General features: G+C 38.6%; 2 protein-coding genes across 5 annotated transcripts in view; one reads left to right on the top strand and one right to left on the bottom strand.

Annotated features, from left to right (window-relative positions):
* The window catches only part of bmp2k (BMP2 inducible kinase), a 53,570-nt gene extending 48,349 nt beyond the window's left edge, over nucleotides 1-5,221 (top strand). For 2 of the 4 annotated variants that reach the window (XM_079815144.1, XM_079815142.1), the window contains exon 16: nucleotides 2,680-5,221. In XM_079815144.1, coding sequence (XP_079671270.1) covers nucleotides 2,680-4,067 — 1,388 coding nt within the window. In that variant the 3' untranslated portion in view covers nucleotides 4,068-5,221. The remainder of the gene's footprint in view (nucleotides 1-2,679) is intronic. The other 2 variants (XM_079815143.1, XM_079815141.1) reach the window with 1 other exon arrangement.
* Nucleotides 5,222-5,281: 60 nt separating this feature from the next.
* Nucleotides 5,282-13,774, bottom strand: paqr3a (progestin and adipoQ receptor family member IIIa). The gene is made up of 7 exons (XM_079815145.1): nucleotides 13,193-13,774; nucleotides 11,988-12,210; nucleotides 11,625-11,787; nucleotides 10,121-10,276; nucleotides 8,151-8,348; nucleotides 6,727-6,817; nucleotides 5,282-6,497 (listed from the first exon to the last, which is right to left on the bottom strand). Exons 2-7 carry the CDS (start codon nucleotides 12,173-12,175, stop codon nucleotides 6,355-6,357), a joined length of 939 nt encoding a protein of 312 aa, XP_079671271.1. The 5' UTR covers nucleotides 12,176-12,210; nucleotides 13,193-13,774; the 3' UTR covers nucleotides 5,282-6,354.
* Nucleotides 13,775-20,888: the final 7,114 nt, after the last annotated feature.

Raw genomic sequence — 20,888 nt, 5'->3', positions numbered from 1 at the left:
GGAGTTGTAGGTTACTTTTGTTTTAATATTTCTTAATAGTTTTGTTGACGCTAATACATAAAGTTTCTCCTACAACAGCTTTTAATATTCATGCCTTTTGTTGCCCCAGAGATCATGGTACCGGTGTCCGAGCTGTGTAAAACACTGTTTGTTTTGTTGCATATGTTCCTGTAGATGACAAAAGTTCACAGCCCCACCATTCCTCAGTGACCTCTCATCTGTACATACTTGCAAACATACAGCATCAGTTGCATAAGCTGCTAATGTCCAGTCTGCAGTTGACAAACTGATGTAAATACTATCATACTATCATATCATGTATCATAATGTATGTTTCTTTATACAATGCTAATTATAAATAAAGCTTATTTAAAAGCAATGTTACATTTGTTGATTTTTGTTATAGAACCTCATATCAGGAGCATTTGACTAATGCTTTGAGTATAAGATGTTCTGATGTCTTCCACCTTTATACCACGAGAGCAAGATGTTCCTCCTATTATATAAAAGCATGGCTGTCTTTGTCTAACAATTTTATTCTAAACTGAATGACATTGATACAGTGGTGGGTTGGTCAACAGTATCGCCAGCCCAATCACAGGTTTTAATTTTAAACTTTAATGATAACATTAAATGTACATATTATATACAATTTAATATAAAATGTGTTTAGAATATGGACAGCAGCAAAAGGTTGTTGGTCTGAATAATAAATGTTGCAAGACTTCACCACCCCCCTTTTAACACGGTAAAAAGCTTGCATGCAATGTAGCCTTTCTGGAACGATTGGGGTACCTCTTGTTTTAAATTTGATTTTGAAAACGCCCTCAAGTCTAATATATGATTACATATGAGGACCTCAAAACACCGTAAACCTTATTTAGCAGGTAACTGGTCTTCAGAGGGGGAAGCTTATTAAAATGGCTCTTAAACAATAGAATAAACTCTCTCTCTCTTTATGAAATCCCTGGTAAAGTTGCATGTAGAACAGAGGCATTTGGACGTAATGAGGTAAGAGACAATGAACTATCTGAACTGTCCGTAAATCATTTGCATATATTGTGAAGACCGAAAGACAATCAGTTTAGCATCTGCTGAGCTGGGTGAAGGGTGGTCTGGGTAATCCACTGGATGGATATGTGGTTTTCAGAGCAATATGACATTTCCTATGTTCCTTATTCAAACAAAGCAGGGAGAGGTCTGGACATCCACATGCTGGCCACTTGCTCTGGCCGTTTTTACTAGAGCCGTCATCAGTGTGTAATCGGATGGGCCTGGAAAAGAGCACTCAATATTCTTCTTCTTCTGGTCACGATCTTCTTATGTGATTAAGGATGTTCCATTATGCCGTGCTGTGGATTGTTTTATTCCAGGAGGTAGGCGTGATTAGATGTGTTGTAATCCGGACAGTCTAAACAGTCTGCTCGTGTATTTTTTTTCCCCCTCTAAGCTTCAGATTTCTTCGAAAAGCACCACAGTTTCGTTCCTCCCGTGCTGTTCTTGCTCTTCTCTTTACCCCTTCCCTACCAATTGTAGTAGAAGTTATTTAATTAGTTATTTAACTTTGTTTTATTTATATATTTTTGGACTTCATCATATACATAGAACTGGGTTTGGCTAATCCTGTGTCTTGCTCTGCCAGTTTGGATGGATTTGATGATAACAGATCCGCAGCTCTGCCTGCTCAGCAGGGGGAGGATGGCACTGCCTAAGCATGTCGAGAATTTCAGTCTTTTGAAATTAGACAAATATCTCAATAATTATACATGTTGACAAATATTGTGATATGATGTAGCAAGATATACTAGCTTAAACTAATTACTTGAGGAACAAATACAAAATAGTCTATTTCATTTTCAATATCTATGATTAGTTTCAATATCTTTTTTTTTATCCAATAAGAATCACAAAGTCTTGCCTGAGGGTGAGAATTTATCTTTGGAACACTGAACACTGCGTCAGGTGAGACTGCAGGGTAAACTGTAAATTTAATGTTTTCAACTCATTTTCAAAAATTAGCTTTGTCCTAAAATTTGCAATTGTAAAATTACTTCATATAGGATATAAAACATCATTACACTAACAAAATCCAAATTAAATTATAATTGTAGCTTTAAATGCATTGTACAATGATGCCTTTTTTGTTTTTGGACAGGGTTATTGTAGTTTAGAATTTTTTCTTTTTTTTTTCTGTGCTCATTTTATACTTCTATAATTGTCAGTGTAAAGTCTTTTAGTTTCACTTGTTTTTGTATTTTGGAGCTGTCGAATTTAATGCACTGGTTTAGTGTTACTGCTATATAGTGGTGTGTTTAATATATTTTGTAAAAAAATCTAGATTTGTAATATACATTACCATTTTGGGAGTCATGAAAAGGTATTTGATTAAAAATCAGTTTTCCAGTTATTTTACAGGTTTTTTTTAAATGAATAATTTTCTCTTAGTTTCAGCTTTTAATAAAACACTTTTGTACTCACCATTTAATTTATTGTTATATTTAAACCTTCTGCTGTAGGATTGTAGGTCTCTTTCTTTTAAAAGCTCTCAGTGATTTTATGTGACAATTCTCTGCATCTATGGGAGAACTGCAGTATAGGCACCTGTCCCACTGCGAGCATCTTAAAATGTACATGTTGTGTACATCAGGCATTCACTGTCAACTTTGTGTGTTCATTTAGCAGGAGCTGGTGGGTTGACAGCGGAGCATCCAGTTGAGAAGCCGGGTGTTGCTGTGGCTGTTCCAGCCATGCAAGACACAACCCTGTCATCTGTCAAGGAACACAAAGTGACAAAAAAAAGTAGCTCCACTAGTTCACTGCCTCAGAAAGCAGGCGAGGAATCAGACAGTGATTTTGAGTCAGACCCGCCCTCTCCCAAAAGTAGTGAAGACGAGGAGGCAGAAGAGGAGGAAGGTCTCAACAGTGAACATGAAGACACCGAACCTGAGAACCTGGGTCAGAGGCCGTTACTCATGGACTCTGAGGAAGAAATCGAGGAAGAGGAAGACAAACACAGTTCAGACTCAGATTGTGAGTCTAGGAAAGCAAAACTTGGCCCGTCGGAGGAGAAGGCTGCGGTTTTTCCTCCGGGAACTGTGAAAGCTGAATCTGGAGCCAGTGTGATCACTCCTCCCAATTCGCCAAGTGTCGCCATGCCTGCCGCGAGCATTATGGATGTGTTTGGTGCTGCTCCTTTTGTTGGCAGTGGTCAGCCCAGAATGTCACCAGAGAGCACAGATATTTTTGCCAAAGCCCCTTTTAGGCAGGCGAGCCAGGAGAACGCTGCGGAAGAGCCTGACGTATTCACCAAAGCTCCTTTCAACAGAAACCTATCCAGGTCCAGCAGGAGTGGCGATGGACCCAGCGGCCAGACGCCACCCATTTCCCCCGACAGCGTGGATGTATTTGGATTCTCGCCTTTCCAGCCCGGTCACGTAATACCCACCTCTGAGAACCAGGACGACGTTTTTGGCCAGACACCTTTCGATGAAGCAGCTAGTCCCCAACAGAGGCAGAAGCAGCGTAGCCTTCAAAAACTCTCCTCACGGCAGAGGCGCACCAAGCAAGAGGCCAGTGGCAGCAATGGGAAGCGACACCATGGCACACCTACTGGAGGCAGGAAGAGCAACAAGCCTAGTTTCCGTACCCCCGAACGGGTGCGAAGGCACAAGAAGGTAGGCCGACGGGACTCGCAGAGCAGCAACGAGTTCCTCAGCACGTCCGACTCCAAAGAGAACATCAGTATTTCCTTGGGCGAGGTGATGGAAAAAGGAGCTGCGCTGCCCCCAGAGGAGGTCTTGTTGGATCCGTTTGGAGCCAAGCCTTTTCATCCGCAAGATGGCACTCGACACGGTCAGCACCAGAGCTTGGGAGACAACAAAAGTGAGATCAACTCAACCAATGGCAGGCAGAGGACCAGCTCCCTGCACGGAGTGTTTGACGGAAATAAGATGGATGACTTTGGAGCTGTACCTTTCACAGAAATGGTGGTCCAAAGCGGAGCTCCGCAAACCCCACAAATGGATCTCGACCCTTTCGGAGCAGCACCTTTCCCCTCAAAGCAGTGAATGTCGTGTTTTCCGGCACACACACAGCGCTACATTATGCAAAGTACTTGCAGCCTTTTGAAATGTCTTTAACGGACGGCAGCTTTGTGCTGTGATCTCTGTGTGCCGTCCATTGGGACGCAGGCCTTTAAATTAGATAACATTCAACTTTTGTAGTTTTGCAAGTATTTTAATACCTAACTGGACAGCTGTTAACACCTCTTTTACTTTTGGTGACTTAAACCTGTGGTTTATGGATGCTTTTGAATAGGCTTTTGAAGCATATTCTTTAGCCTTTACGTGCTAGAAAGCCTTCTATGCTGCATTACAATAAGCGCTGTGCTCAGTAAAAAAAGAAAGAAAAAATGTCAGAGATGTGTGTATAATCCTTCATTTCAATAGGATTTAGAGGAAAAATGCCAATTTAGTAGTCCATCGTTGACCACTGAGTTGGTAAAACTCCAATCTACCAACATGAACACCATGAAGCCTTATCTGGGTATTCCCCGCCCTGTAACAGTACCTCAAATACACAATGGCTGTAGCCTGTTTTTGTCAATGGAATCATCTGAGTGTAGGCATTCTCCATGTTAAAGACATTCACATAGACAATTTTGTGCATATGTCTAAATTTTTAAGTGCATTCGATGTTTTAAATTCTTATATTTTGACTGTCCTTCCTACATACATTAAAAGGGACTTAATATTATTGTCCCTTTAGTAAATTGACCACACAAGGGAAGTTGCAGTTTATTGGACAACATTGTTATAACTGTTGTTGTTTGTATTAATTATGATTTTGTAGAAATAATTCCCCAAGCATAACCTTACATCTTTGGTGTTATCAATAATCAGATTTGCCACTACGTCTGTATGTACTTACCGGTAACCTACAATCGTGAACAATTAGAGCTCTCGTAGAAAGGGAAAAGAATGTGCTAAATGCAGTTTTGTGTATTTATATACCAGTCATTTGTTTGGAGTATGACGCATGAAGGGTATTACAAAGTAACTGATGAAAAGGGCCATTTAGATACATTTATCATCACTGAATATCTGCAGTTGAAACATTCAAGAGCAAAAAAGTGTTCTTTTTTTTCCTCAAACATTGCAAGATTTCTTTTTTTTCTTACATAGTACTACACTCTAACAATGCAATAAAAGCTTCTTTTGGAGATCGAGTCCATTTTAGTTTTTTCACTGTCATTAAAAGAATGGTCAATAGCCTACAGCTTATGTGGAAAAGGAAAAAGTGAAAGTTTATTCAGCTCTAAACGCATATCACAACATATTACCAACGTGGTAAAAAAAAATAAGTTAAAATAGTGTTACATTATACAGCGTCATGAATCAACAGCTAACAAAAATGACTAACAGCACGTCACCCTACCATTAAGCACTGAAGACACATTGGTCTATGGAGAAAAAAAAAATGTACACTTGTTCGCTGTTGTAAGGCAGAAAATGTACTGAAAACATTTAGCTGTATTTCACATTACAATCCTAACTTTGTGACTCAATAGTTGTACTGAGATTACAAACTGCTGAAATGCAATACATAATGTTAAACACAATTGCACAAGAGAATTTTTAAATTTCCATTGTTAGTAATGATAAACTAAACCAAAAGGTAAATAAGCCAACATCGTTACACATAATCCTGATGCGTTTATTTACAACATGACAATGCTGTGCGGCAACCTGCAAAATATGATTTTCACCATTTTAAGATGTGTTTATTTCACGAATACTGAACAAATCTCTTTGGTTTATTCAATGTTGTAAACAAGACTATACAACTAAAAGTCTCATTTAGACTTTTATATACATTTATTAAAAAAAAATTAATGTTCACACAAACCCAAATCAAAATGTGGTACTATTAAGCTTGTGAGTCATTGAATTTTAGTTTCAAATACAAACAGTAAACAACAAATACAATTGAACAGATATAATACTGAATGCTTTACCCCACATAACCTGCATGTTAGCCAAGAAGTACATCTATAGAGATGTAGAAACCCACGCATGCAGATGCTGTAAAATGGTGCTTAACCTTGATTTTTAAAAGTGCTTTTAAAAGCCTAACACTGCTTACCTTATCAAGTGCCTATCATTTTTAATTAGACTGACACATCTAGGCACTTATACAAAATGTATAAAAAAAAGTGTCAAAATAGCTTACAATGAAGAAGAAGAAAAACAATACACCTCGCAATAACATTTTATGAACACTGAATGTGTTCCAGTTTAAAGATAATTTAAAATACAACAGTCTTCAGTGGTGTTCCTCTTATCCCACATTCCTCTAGGAACGAAGACGGTAGTCTAAGCAAGGGTGAGAGTGACGGTAGTTGGTTATGAAAAGTGCAGACTGATGCCACCAGTAGAACATGAGCACCACCAACATGTGCCAGACCTGATGGCTGGAGCCCAAGTAGTTCAGCTGACCTAGAGATTGCAAAAAGAGCATTAAACCATTAATTAACTTGTCTGAGGTTGGGTAAGGCAGGTATGGCCTTTGGTTTAGTCCATCACTCTGAACAACTTCTTACTTTGGATATAGTATTACTATTCAATTTGACAAGTGACATGCAGCCCTGCTTTTATGTCAGAATGCCACAATGAGCTCTCCAAATGTGAAGGCTGAAAGAGTAAGAAATATTACATTTTACAGTACCTGGAAAATAACGCTCTGGAACTTTGGACATGTAGAAGATGATAGCAGCTACAGCAAGTACATACATTATCAGCACTCTGGGAATAAATTCCTAAAAAAAAAGGAGACAATGTTGGTGTGCATGTATTTACTTTATATATATACTGGCATATAAATACTTAAAGCGGTAATGCTTTACAATAAGGTTAAAGGGATAGTTCACCCAAAAAGAAAAAAAATTAGCCCCTGATACACTCACTAGAGGTATACAACATTCATCTTTCAGACGAATACAATCGGAGTTATATTAAAAAAATATCCCAGCTCCTCCAAGCTTTATAATGGCAGTAAATTCAACTTATGAAAAAAAGCGTGGTGTAATTATGATGTTGGACATATCGTAAGAATTTTAAACTGCAAGAGGCATTACACTTACTTCGTAAGTTGAATACGGAAGGTGGTCTGCCGGAAGCTAGATATTACTTTATGAAGTTTTAAATATGGATATTTTTCTTGCACAAATCCATCGATTCGCTTCAGAAGGCCTTTATTAACCCCTCGGAGCCGTGTGGATTACTTTTATAATGGATGGATGCACTTTTTTAACTTCAAATTTTGGGCTGCCATTCACTGCCATTATAAAGCTTAGAAGAGCCAGGATATTTTTTTTTATAACTCCGATTGTATAATTCATATACACCTAGGATGACTTGAGGGAGAGTAAATCATGGGCTAATTTTCATTTTTGGGTGAACGATCCCTTTAACGTTTGTTAACATTAGCTAATGCATTAAAGGGATAGTTCACCCAAAATTGAAAATTGCCCCATGATTTACTCACCCTCAAGTCATCCTAGGTGTATATGACTATCTTCTTTCAGACAAATACAATCTGAGTTACATAAAAAAATGTCCTGACTGTAAAGTTTTAAATATGGATATTTCTCTTACACAAATGCACCACTTCGCTGTAGAAGGCCTTTATTAACCCCCCGGAGCCGTGTGGAGCAGTTATATGATGGATAGATGCACTTTTATGGGCTTCAAAACAGAAACAGCCTTTTAATGCCATTTAAAAGCTTGGAAATGCCAGGACATTTTTTTTATATAACTCCGATTGTATTCGTCTGAAAGAAGAATGGCATATACACCTAGGAAGACTTGAGGGTGATAAATCATGGGCTAATTTTCATTTTTGGGTGAACTATCCCTTTAAACTAACCATGAGAAATACATTTGTTACTATATCTGTTAATCTTTGTTAACGTCAGTTAAAAATCCAGCTATATATTGTTTGTTCACGTTACTTCACAGTGCATTAACTAATTAACTCATTTTAATAATGTTTTGAAATTAACATTAAAGATCAAAACATGCACTTCATTATTAGTTCATATTATCTAATGTAGTTAACTAAAGAAACCTTATTGTAAAGTGGACTCTTACCTGGACTATGTCGGAGCTGAACCCCCCACTGAGCCAGATCCAATGAAAGGTGGGGATTAGGCCGTATCCCGCTACAGCACAGAATATAACAGAGCGAAGCTTCTGCCACTTCTTGGTCAAGTAATGAGGGTGTATCTGGGCAAAGAACACTGCCAGCATCATGGCCAGAACGGTTACCAGGTACACCTGCCGCCAGTACTACAGACAGTTACACAAACCAGACAAAACAACATGAACCACAAACACATGGAAGTCATCTTAATGTGCACAACACAGACACACACAAAAAAAATCACTTGTTCTGTATGAAGAAAAAAAAACCAGTGCAAAAAAAAAAAAGCTATGGAGAAATCAGTCTCTCTTTCTCTTGGGGCGCTTGGCTGATTGAGTAGTCATCCAAAAAGCAAAGCTAAACACTTGGCAGGGGGAGAGTGGAGATGGCTCACCCACGTGTGAATGTCATATGGTGGGGAACAGGAGTGACGGAGTGGGTCCACGAACACGGCCATCTGCTTTGGGCTGGAGCAGATTTCTGCCGCATTCTGGGGCACAATAAGCCAGCACTTCCAATATGTGGGGAGAACCATGTGGAGCAGTGTGGCCAAAAGCGCTGGTGCTCAGCAAACAGCAAGTGGGAGGAGAGGGGACGAGAGCAATCAGCTTGCTCAGGATATCCAAGATCCAAGCTTTCAGAAAACTGCACCAAAATCTTGAAACAAAGAAGATTTCACGCCAAGCGGCACCTCGTCGTTTTTATACAGGCAGTACAAAGCCGCTCCACAGGGGGTCCATTGTGCAAACTAACAGGAAGGGAGGAATAAACTATCGTACAACATAACCAAAGATAATCTACCATAGTGTTACAGTAATCTCATGAGAAAAGTCAACATGCGACAGCTCTCGGTGTCTGCACTTCCAACTTTCCTATTAAATCGTTCATACTATTCCTCGTTTTTAAAGGAATAGTTCACCACGAAATGAGTCATTTACTCACCCTCATGTTGTTCCAAACCTACCTGACTTTCTTCTGTGGAACACATTGTTAAAAATGTTTTTTTGGTGGTATAATTAAAGTCAGTGGGGTCCAATGTTGTTCGAATTTCCAGTCTTCTATAAAATATCTTCTTTGGAAGAAAAGAGTAGTCATTCATGTTTAGAACAACATGAGGGTGAGCAAATTGTGACAAGCATCCTTTTTGGGTGCATGACTCCTTTCAGACACTTTTTATAAAAGCATCTGATTAAGGAATTAATATTAATGTGTAATTACTCCAATAGAATAATGGCAATTTTTCTTTACTTAACACGTATAACCAGTCTCTCCATGCAGTATTCACAGCGCACACACACACACACCAGACTGTTTTCCCCAGGAATAGGTGAACTCTTGCTCTGTATCTGTTGCACAGGTAACATATGCCCACAACAAAAGCAGGCCAACCATCTGCTGCTAGAGACCACTGTGGGACGATGCACCTCAAACCACCTAATTCATCTACCCCTGTCCACATTGGCCATGACCGCCTATCATACATAGTGTAGACTCTTTGTGTCTTTCTTATGAAATCCTATGTGTCCTACTTGGATCAGACTCCACCAATAAACACTAATTACTTCATTTATGAAGTTATGGGAAGTACCATACTCCAGTACCACCTCCACAAGCCAGAATGGTTTAGCTCAGTTCAGTACACTTCATTGTGCCCAAAGGGAAATTTGTCCTGACTAATGGCACTCCCATATACACTGACCAGTGACCATTCATTTCCATTCCACAATACATACACAATGCGAGTGACTTTTTCATCAGTAAGCTGACAACAACCGCAAGCCTATTGGATTATTAGACAATTCAACCTCCTAAAAATACATCCTAAAAATTGCACGCAAGTAACCTATTTTGTTTACCAGAGGGCAATTATGTGAATGATCAGATAGTATTTGACTGGAGCAGTGCTCCCTGCACGTACATTATTGCAGTAGAATGCGTAGAACACTCCTGGAACGTAACAGCCAATGATTCCGATGGAGATCCCCGCGTAGTCCAGTGCCATCCATCGGCGGCTGTTTTTTTCGGATCGGTGGCAGCAGAACAGGTGATAGCCCACAGAACACAGCATGCACACCTGAGCAGATGTTCAGATACTGACGATTTTGTAGGCCATATATGCAGATTGACATTACAATACACAAGCTCAAACTCACACGATGAACCTATACAGCCAAACAAAGATACTACAATAATTATGTCTTCATGAGAGAATAAGCAAGGGTGGTGCAGAGGCACTTTGCCTAATCCTGATGCTTTAGTGAAAGGCTGCCAAGGAAAGAAGCTGCCATTTCTGTCTATTACCGATGGCACGAGAGCAGCCAATAACAGATCTAGAATTAGACGGGCCTGAGTTTAGGTGATAAAATCATAAGTTTTAACTCTAAACCCTGGCAACAGTGAATGTGGAAAGCCTGCTAGCAAAGGCCTTCAACAGTCCAAGGATCATAGGAAGACTTTTTGATTGAGAGTGCTGATCAAAGATCAGTTTTTATTGAAAAGGATGGAGCTGATCCAAACAAGCAACCATGGTTAGAGATGATTTGTTTGTCGTGCCAAAAAAAAGAAACACTTTATCCACTGCTAACTACTGTGTTAACTATTCAAGTTCAAACAGAGACTATTAAGGGTGCGTTCACACTTGTAGTTCAGTTTGCTTGCTTCGTTTGGTCCGAACCCAAAAAAACCCCCAAAAAAACATTTAGTCCAAGTCCGATTAGCGTTCAGAATGGCATTTTTATGACCGAAACTAAAGGCATAGGGATAATTTCACAACCTACTTGGTCAGCTTTTATGACGTATTGCCTATTTTCAGACGGAACTTACCGAACATCCAAAACAATGCTGTGTGCAGGGATAAATGCGCTTGTTGTGTGTGCATAGCCTGCATATGATGGTATTTTGACCAGCTGAGAACTTGTGAAGAGCTTATAAAATGTGTAAAGGAGTCAAAACAGCAGCAGGAATCCCTCCTTCACACACACAAACACAGACAAAGATCTGGGATGTGGTTATTATACCAGTACTGAACTGTGATGGCCAACATCGCGACTACCGATATGCATGAGCATTTCACAACTTCCTGTTTTTGGTTTGTTTACATGTCTTTGGTCCGTGTTGCGTTCATATATCATTCGAACTGCACCAGAGTTCGTTTGGAAGCGGACCGAGACCCATCTTTTCAGCGGCCTCGGTCCGCTTGTTTGGTGCGCACCAGGGTTCGGATCACACATGTTCAAATAAACCGCACTAACAATCGCTCCAGGTTGCTCTAACAACCTGGAGCAATCGCACCAGGGTTCGTTTTAATTGAACCAAACATGCCAAGTGTGAACGCACCCTTAACTGCTTAGGTTTTTCCTCATTTTGAGTTTTCTCCCTAAAGGTGATATTGTGAGGGCATGATGCAAGCAGCACAGACATACCTGGAAGCAGAAGAGGCTTATAGAGTAGATGACATAGTCTTCTCTGGAAGCTCCTAACATCGGCAACACCACCAACAGGTCATAAACTCCCAGCGTGAAGAACAGGAAGAACCCCAACAGATGACTCCAGATGTTTACAGTCTCATTGGACAGAATGAAAAGGCTACAAAACAGGTAAGATTATATCAGGCGTCTATATTACCATTTCTTCCAATAGCTAAGGTCTGTTTTTTTTCTCCAAACAGGCTTAGCAATGCATCAATATTACATCATTAAAATTATGCAAAAAATATTGCTATTGAAAAAATATACTCTGCATAAATACACAGTTAGAAGGTGGTTACAAATAAAACCTGACCTTACCTTTTAATGCACAGTCTAGAGGTCAGATAGGCTCTGTAGCCATCAGTGATATAAGGATTTTCCCGTAGGAATCCCGGCACCTGCTCATAAGTGTACAGGCGGATTCCTCTGGGCACCAGAACAGGCCAGTACTGGTAACTGCCCAATTCAATGTACTGGGTATTCTTCAGCACCTTCGCTGATGGCATGATGGATAATGTCACCCAATCTCACACTCAGAGTCCTACAGACACACAAAATGTATTGGATATATGTCTTCACAAATATCTGACAAGATTAAGTATTGATTATTGATTATTGATTATTAAGTATTGAGCTATGATCTGAGGGCAGATGGTTTTAGGGGTAGTGGATGATAATGCAATGCCATAATATCAGTGTTGTTATTGCTAACTAAAACTATTCGCAATTGTTTTCATTAATTGAAATAAAGCCAAAATAAATATATAAGATGACAAACTTTAAATTAGAAATGCCATTTGGCAACTAACTGAAATAAAATAAGCTGGAGTACTAAAATGATCAAAAAATAAAACTTAAATTGAAATAAAGCTCTAAAAGTAAATACAAAATAATATTAATGACAAAAGCACAAAACAAAATCACTAAAATTTAAACAAATAATATTAGAACTAAAAATATTGCTGCGTTTCCCAAAACCATCTTTAGCCTAAGTTGATCGTAGAGACCATTGGTGGCAATTGTTCTACGATCAACTTAAGCTTACGATGGTTTTGGGAAACGCAGCCCTGTTCGTGTTCATGTCTACACGTTTAACCCACTTTAAATAAATAAATAAATAAATAAATAAATAAATAAATAAATAAATAAAAACGCATCGGGGCTGTATAATACAAATGTCAAACCTTATTTAGAACGAAACTGTTGTGAAATAGCATGGAACGAAGCTTTCAATTGAGCTACAGAAACAGACGTGTCTGTCCCTGTCCAACAGTTGACTAAGCTTATAGCAAAATACTTACACAAACAGCGTATAAACCTGCTAAGATATCAAACTATTCATTTAAACAAAATCAATACCAAACTAGCCAAATAATCAACGTTACATTTATCACTAAATTAGCTATCAAACTCACAGTACCGTCTAAATTTTGTAAACGGCTAACGTTAAATGCTAATCACTACTGTATCTCGTGGGTTTATTACAGAAACGGATTAAAGTGTTCGTTTAATCCTTAACTTACCATTGATCAGATAAATATCCGCACCGAAGAATCCGCGTTGGTGTCTATAAAGCTCATGAGTATTATTAATATCCCATGTTCAGACTCTTGTTAGCCCGGTGAGAGCAGCAGGAAGTTGTACTGTTTGTTACTAGCTGCTAACAGGCTAATAGAGAGATTATTTCATGTCACATGTAACCACAGGCATTAATACCCTTCTTCTATCCAGTGATTATCTTTTATAAATTCTCTCAATATAAAATTTGTAAACAATTTTAATTTTAATAGAAATTCAATTTTTTTATTTTTATTTTTTCATTTGACCTAATACAATCCCCAAAAAAAGAGTTTGTCACACACTGTTCTTTGTTCTCTGTTTAAGAATTGAATTTTATCTTTCGAAATGAATGCTTCCTGCTGAATGTTTAATCGCTGGAAGTGTTTATCCACTGAAAATACCAGCCAGCCACGAAAACACCCCTTTTTCCTTCATTTCGTCGACTGAATTGAGACCTGTAGGTGGCAGACTGCTGTCAACACGTTTTGAAGAAGACTTTCTCTCTTCATAAACATCTCAGGTGTAATCTTGTGTGATACTCCTCTGGGGCTAGAATCACACTTAATCTTCCCTCAGCTATTACACCCAAGATAATTACCTTCTCAAGTGGGAGTGTGTTCTTCATTAGCACTCCTAATTCACCTTTCAGCACTTCATTCTTAAACAGGCTGTCAACAGCATGCCAAGGCAATTTGCCTGACTGCAGCAAATCCACCATGTCAGCAATGAGTTCCATCCCGTTTGTGGTTCTAATGTCTTTTATCTAAATTATTTGTAAATGATAACGTCCATGATAACTAGTTTGGGTTTGTTCCTCAGTCCATTTAAAATCACGCTTTGGTAAACCTTAATTATGATGTAAAAAGTCAAAAATAGTATAAAAAGCAAAATATCGACTTTTTTGTTTTGTCATAATTTTGACTTTTTTAAGGCTATATAATATGACTTTTTATTTATTTATCATAATTTAAATGTTTAATCTCATATAGCGTGGTCTTTTTATGTCATAATGTTGCATGATTTTTATGTGGTGGAAATAGGCTTAGGCATTTGACGTAGCCTATCTTTTTAATTGAACCTTTTTTGGGGGAACTGAGAGGACGTTTAGAAGTCTGATTTGATCTTAAAAACAGGTTGCACATCTGTCTTGACCTTACTGACTGGATTTATAATTAACTTAACTAGTCACTGAGGAGACACAACAACTCTACATACAGCTGGACCTTCAACCTCTCTACACTCAATCATTTTTCCATTACATCTCGCCCTCTCAACCTCATGCTTCTTAGCAAGCCAACCGCCACACACGGTTCTCCACTGGTGCCCATGATATGGCCCCCAACCAAGAGCAGGCATCAAGTCCAATAACAAGGACACAGTCATTGTTAGAAGAGGTTGGCCAAGTGTCTTGCTGAGAAACTATCCAGCGAGTAAAAGACATTGCCACCCTGACAGCGGCCTCGCTAAGGCCCGTCAGTGCTCCCCTGCTCTGGTCGCTTTTATTTATAATCTCCGCCACGAGACATCTGCTGCCGCCGTGCCTCTGTCCTTGCCGTCCACACAGAGGGTGCACATCAACGTTTCCACCGCAACCTGCACCGAAGTCCAGCTCGCAGGCGGGAGACACCACACTTTGCTCCAATAGGATGTGTGTCGTGTCCGATCCCGCTCCCTGGAGACTGATTAACACGATACGGGGAACGGAGGGAGGCTTCGGGAGCACTCAGACTGATACGTCCATGATCAGAGTGCCTTTGTTTGTTTGGTGTCTGTAGTCTAGTCACAAGACTATTTTGGGGAGCTGACACTTTGAGAGAGCTCTGGAGCCATCTGACGAGACCTAGTTTGCCGCCAGTTCCTGAACAGTGGGAAGTCAAGAAGGCCACTGCACCGGCCTTGATGCAAAATGGTACAGGCAGTTTTGTGTTTTAGAGCATAAAGAAGACCACATGCAGTTTCAAATGCCATTTGCTATGCTTTGCTTTTCCTCAAAGAAATAACTAAACTAGCTAATTCATTTTTTATCCTATCCAGAGATTATACACTTTTATGCACATGCATGTATAGAAGAGAAATAGTCATAATTTCATTAAATAAAATCAAAAAGAGGCCCTTATTCAGATCTATAGATTTCACATGAACATAAATGCAGCTAAATGACTAATATTTTTAGTGCACTGACTTCAATTGTAAGTGAATATGTGCAGTTGTTACTTATAAGAAACAATTGGGTTACACTTTAATTTAAGGTGTCAGTATTACAGTGTAATTATACATTTAACAACTGAGTAATAATAATTAGGTTACACATTATTTTAAGGTGTCAATATTACAGTATAATTATACATTTAATAACTGAGTAATAATAATTAACTATCCTATAGGGTAAGGGTTTAGTTTAGGGTTAGTTGCATTATGCATAATTTAGTTATTTCTACAGTAACTACATGTAACGTGTAACAACGACACTGTAAAATAAAGTGTTACCAATTAATACTTACGGTTAGGAATAGGGGTTGGTTAAGGGTTGCACGTACAGTAATTATGCATAAATTAGTTATTAATATAGTAAAATATAATAACTTATAAGTACTCAGTCAGTCATATGAAAAAATAATTCTGACTTTAACAAGAACAGTATGCTACCACATGAAATAGTTTAACTGTTTACTGGCAGTCTTTTATTGTGTTCATAATTTTTTTTTCTGCTTCACAGACGTTCAATTGGGGCAATGATCAGAGATTTCAGCTTAGTGAAAGTTCCATCTGCATAACAATATTGGGAGGAATTGAGCTTTAATATAAAGGCATCCTCTTTTTTCACTTACAGTTATCTCTTCAATAAGATGCACATCTGGCCCCAAGACTATAATTCCCCAGAGGCCAAAAGAAAGGGAAAACAATTTCCCCAAAAAAATAAGCAAGAGATTAGGTCGGACAATGCAATTGTTCTTCTGCATTTAGCATTTGCTGAAACGAGATTAATATCTTGTAATATTAATGACTGTTTGCCTTGTGTCACTTTTTCTGTCAGCATAAAATACTCTAAATCCTCATTTATGGGGAAAATCTTAAGCCTGACTATGGGACTCAAGCAGACATACTAAGCTTTTTGGCACTGGGTTCTTATTATTCTTTTTTTTTTAACCCCTCTAACAATGCCAAATGCGCACTTCTTTATAAAAATGATTGTTATTGCATATTGCCTTTACAAAGCCTTATTTTTCTTTGATGACGTAAAATAAATAGAATATTCGGGAATTTAAAGACCAGCTGCTGTTGAGGGGGAATTTGTTCACTATAAAGTTCTGTTGTTTTTTATTTTTAACATTTATTATGAGAAATGTATTTTGACATGGACCATGATATGATACGGTAAGAAAAAAATAAAAGCATCAAATTATAGAACAATATGATTATCAATAATCTTTTTTTCACAAAAAATGCTTGACAAATGCTTAACTTCTTTGCAATGTACATTTTTAAATGAATAAAAATTGGTCTTGTAAATGCTAGAATCTGCAAAAAGAGAATGCCTACTGAGTGAAATCATATTTCCTCCTGTAGATGTCACCCTGTATCTATTTTCTGTTACACAGCTGTTTTTACAAAAATTCGTCCTCTAAATTGCTATTCAATGTAGGCTAGCCTACTATATACATTTTGTATTTCTAAAAATAAATTCACGGAGAAGATAAACAGCATTTATTAGTAGGCTATAGACTAATAGCACAGCATACAAGTCTGAAGGAATTTTTGACATTGAAAATTTAATATTATAATCACTTTAAATTAAATTGTTTAATACAATTGTATAGAGTTAAATCAACACAATCCTGTTTAAAAAGAAGTAAAACAGTAATTTTAAAAAAGTGACTCAAAAGAAACGGTTCTCGTGTTGACTAGGAGCTGAAGTCCTGTGATAATTGTGATCTGTATATCTAAGAATTTCCACTAGATGGTACTGTGGTAACTCATTTTGTTTCTATTAACCGTCACCGCTCATCTATGCTGTAGCCTATAAATGGCCTAAAATCTTTCCTTCACTTTTGAATATAACATTTCATACAATCACAGTCCAGTGGAAACATTATCAAACAGCACGGGGGATCTGAAACTAAATGTATTAATTAGTTTGTAAATTAGATCAATCAAATGCGAGGAAGAACTAGCTCAGACGAGCTCGTCAAACACATTGTCTGGCATTTAATAATACTTATGAATAGAAATACATTTCTTATTTGAGAGCTTTGACCCTTATCACAGAAATGTGTTTTGTCATTGTGGCCTCCAACACCATGACTGAATTGTTTTTATTCTGGGGGTCAGCTCATTGCACAGATTAGCATTAGCTGGCAAACCCACAGTAATGGATTTCTCCCATCACGGGGCATAAATGATGATTCTTTTTTTCATTTGTGGACGATAACTCCATCTAGCACAGATGCCAATGAAAATTACAGCCTTCTCTTGAGCGACCGAATTACGCTGATGTTTTTGATGCATCCTTGCACGTCGACGGCCGTGATTGAGGTAGATTGTCTAGGACCTGCTGCTTTTCCCTGATATGGAGGGGAGAGCAAGAGACAGCACGGTGGAGGGGAGGGAGGACCGTCTGCCCTCCGCGGCCCTGTATCTCCTCCCGCCACAGGACTACCTCACGCCCAGGCTTGTTTGCGGGATTGGCACTAATTCAGCAGCGCCTGCGTCTGACCTCAGCGGCAGCGGCGCTCCGAGCTCCGAGAAGACCCAAGGCGATGCGAGGGATTCACCTCAACCGCGGAGGGGAGGGATGGCTGGGTAGGTGGGGGTGTCTCAAGGTCAGTTAGGGGGGTCTGGGAATTGGGGTGGAAGGAGAGACTAATGAGATTTTCATTCTCTCTTTCTCTCCAGCGCTGGTGGCATCACCTTGCAACCCCCTGTCAATCTACCACCTTTCATCAGCTGAGAAGGACAGAGGGGTGTAGGCGGAGAAAAAGCGGAGGAAAAATACTGTTTATTTTTTTAACAGGACTGTTAATCTATTTGGACTGGGGTAATAGAACATTTGCCTGGCACCTGCAGAGAGCCGTCTGCGGGAACGCGGGGTTGTGACATTCCCCCTAAATATGCTGAGCTTTCTCTCACCTCTCATCAAACAGTGTGATCTTTATGGACTGTATCATATTGTGCCGTAATGTGCTTTATTGTCCACAGAATAAGCTTTTCTTAAAGGTAATTGGAAACCTGGAAATGGCTGCTATCGGCTGATTTTTAAATACATTATTTCTGAAATGTGGCCTGGGTAATGACCCTGTCGGTGTAAAATGTAAGATTTATCTTGGCAGACAAAATTGATCCATTTCACCTTTGTCTAATGGAAATTTTTATCAGGGATTATCTGTTTATGTAAATGAGCGTTGCCCTGCACAGGGAAATAAAAGGATCTTGAGAGGGCAGTTAATCTAACACTTGACACGTCAATGTGGACATAACGCATACAGAGTACTCTCTCTCTCTCTCTCTCTCTCTCTCTCTCTCTCTCTCTCTCTTTCTTTTTCTCTGTTGGGGTTGAAATGATTGGAGGGATTCTGTCCCAGACCTCACCAGGCATTCGAATTGGGACCCTCATTTCCATATTAAGAAAAAAGACAATGGCTACGCACAAGGATTAAGATAATATCTAGGAACACTATGCATGATTGATAAAACAACAAAATAAAATGCAATTGAAATGTAATTAGAATTTTATTATAATATCAGACATCCTACTATAAATCAAACGGTCTAAATAAATGTTAAATATAGAACATGCATATGCTTTAATATTCAGTAGACTATGATTGTTTGGTGCCAATTAACAGATTCATGGACCAGTTAGATTTGAAATATGAATATTTTGTTAAAGTCACATGAAATCAAAATTGACCCTTCTTATTTCTTTTTTATTGGCTGTATAAATAATTTCAACTTAAATTATATTGAACTGAGTTGAATTATATTATTTATATAATATAATTGAATTATATTAAACTGAGTTATATTAAAATGAGTTGAATCTTGTATAAATTGAAAATTGCTTAACACATTTTGATGAGTAATGCATGTAAGTAATGGAAAAACATTTGTTGTCGTGACTTATTGGTCACATCATTTTTGGAAAAAACTAAATAATGTGCCCTCATAATCTTTAATCAAAAACACTGACATACCCTTCTCACAACATCTCTTTTCTCTGATGACTTGTGTAGAAAGGGAAAAAAGACGATTGCAATTTATTATTTCATGCTGACATAAGACAATCAGATATGTCTTCGTTCTGCATAGTTTTACCTTACAACATGGGCTCAGGCCCCACATAAATGTTTAGTAATGGCCTTTGGCCACAAGGACGACATGAAATCAACCATAATGTAGGACTGCATTTACAGCTCTATTACCTCTGTGCTGCTTGTATAGTGGTCCATGTTGTGTGTGTTTTTTTTAACAGGGTAACCTATCATTTCGCCCTGAAATGTGTTTATGTGGTGCCTGTCCAGTCTGACAGAGTAGTCACTTAAAAGAAGGCCGTTTGGATTGACAAGGCCTCCTCTGCTGTATCTGCTGCACTCCTTCGGATATGATGTTTTATGAGGGTCCTCGTGTTGTTGGTAGCATCTCGGTGTGACAGTGAAGCTATGTTTTGAAATACAGCCCAGGATCTCCACTGAGAGAGACAAATGGAAATTTAGCATGTGCACAGCTAGTCCCAGGGCGGCCACATTGTCAGCTTTACTAAGGCAAGCATAGCCCTGACGGAGTGTCAGACATGCCAGTGTACTGTATGCTATGGGGAACTCCATCACTGTTCCAACTACTGACTGGTGTCAAGGGGCCCTGAGACAGACCCTTGTCCCTAAGCCTCTCTAAGCCCATCCATGAAGGGCCAACAATTATTGAACAGGCAGCAGATGCATAGCAGTGCTTGAGGAGCCACAGCGGGCAGGAAATGATCTGAAATGCATCCTGTGCTGTGAATTTTTTAGACTGATTGATTGATAGAGTGATTTTTTTTAGATTGGCCAGATCCGATTTTTTTCATTTACATGTAGTTGCTTTTCTACGCTGGTTGTCATAGTAATGATGAAAACTCATGTAGGTTCATCATGAGTGAGACTTGTGATGAGTGAGATGCTTCGCCATTGATTGTGTTTTTTCATGGAGGCAGGATCCAAATTCTTCACAGAAAATTGTGTTAAAAACTGAAAAGGCTGATATGCAATCTTTAATTGAGGCATTTGCATTGTTGAGTAATGGTAACACAGTGAATATAATTTGATCTTATAAACTATAAAACATTTTTTTAATGCAAAGTGGCTTACATGCATTTTTTTCCATGCATGCATGGCATGGTAATTGAACCCATGACCTTTGGCATTGGTAGTGCTATACTGTTTGAGCTACAGCTAGAGAATTTCAAAGCAGTAACTGTACAAAGGTGGTTTGGATCAGAGTTCTCTCCATTCAGAAAAAATCTAAACATCAGATAAACTTTTTTTCCCCAACATTTTTTCAACATATGATGTTTTATAAACAAGGTTCGGGAGAGCACTCAGCTAATCAACAATAAGAGGTATATATACACGCAGCAGTCTTACCTCTGTTCATTGACAGTTTTCCAGCATCCCTCCACCACCCCTT

The sequence above is a fragment of the Gobio gobio genome (genome assembly GCF_949357685.1).
Source record: "Gobio gobio genome assembly, chromosome: 4".
Taxonomy (NCBI): Eukaryota; Metazoa; Chordata; class Actinopteri; order Cypriniformes; family Gobionidae; genus Gobio; species Gobio gobio.
Note: the sequence above shows the minus strand (reverse complement) of the source record. Positions and strands in the feature narration are given on the sequence as shown.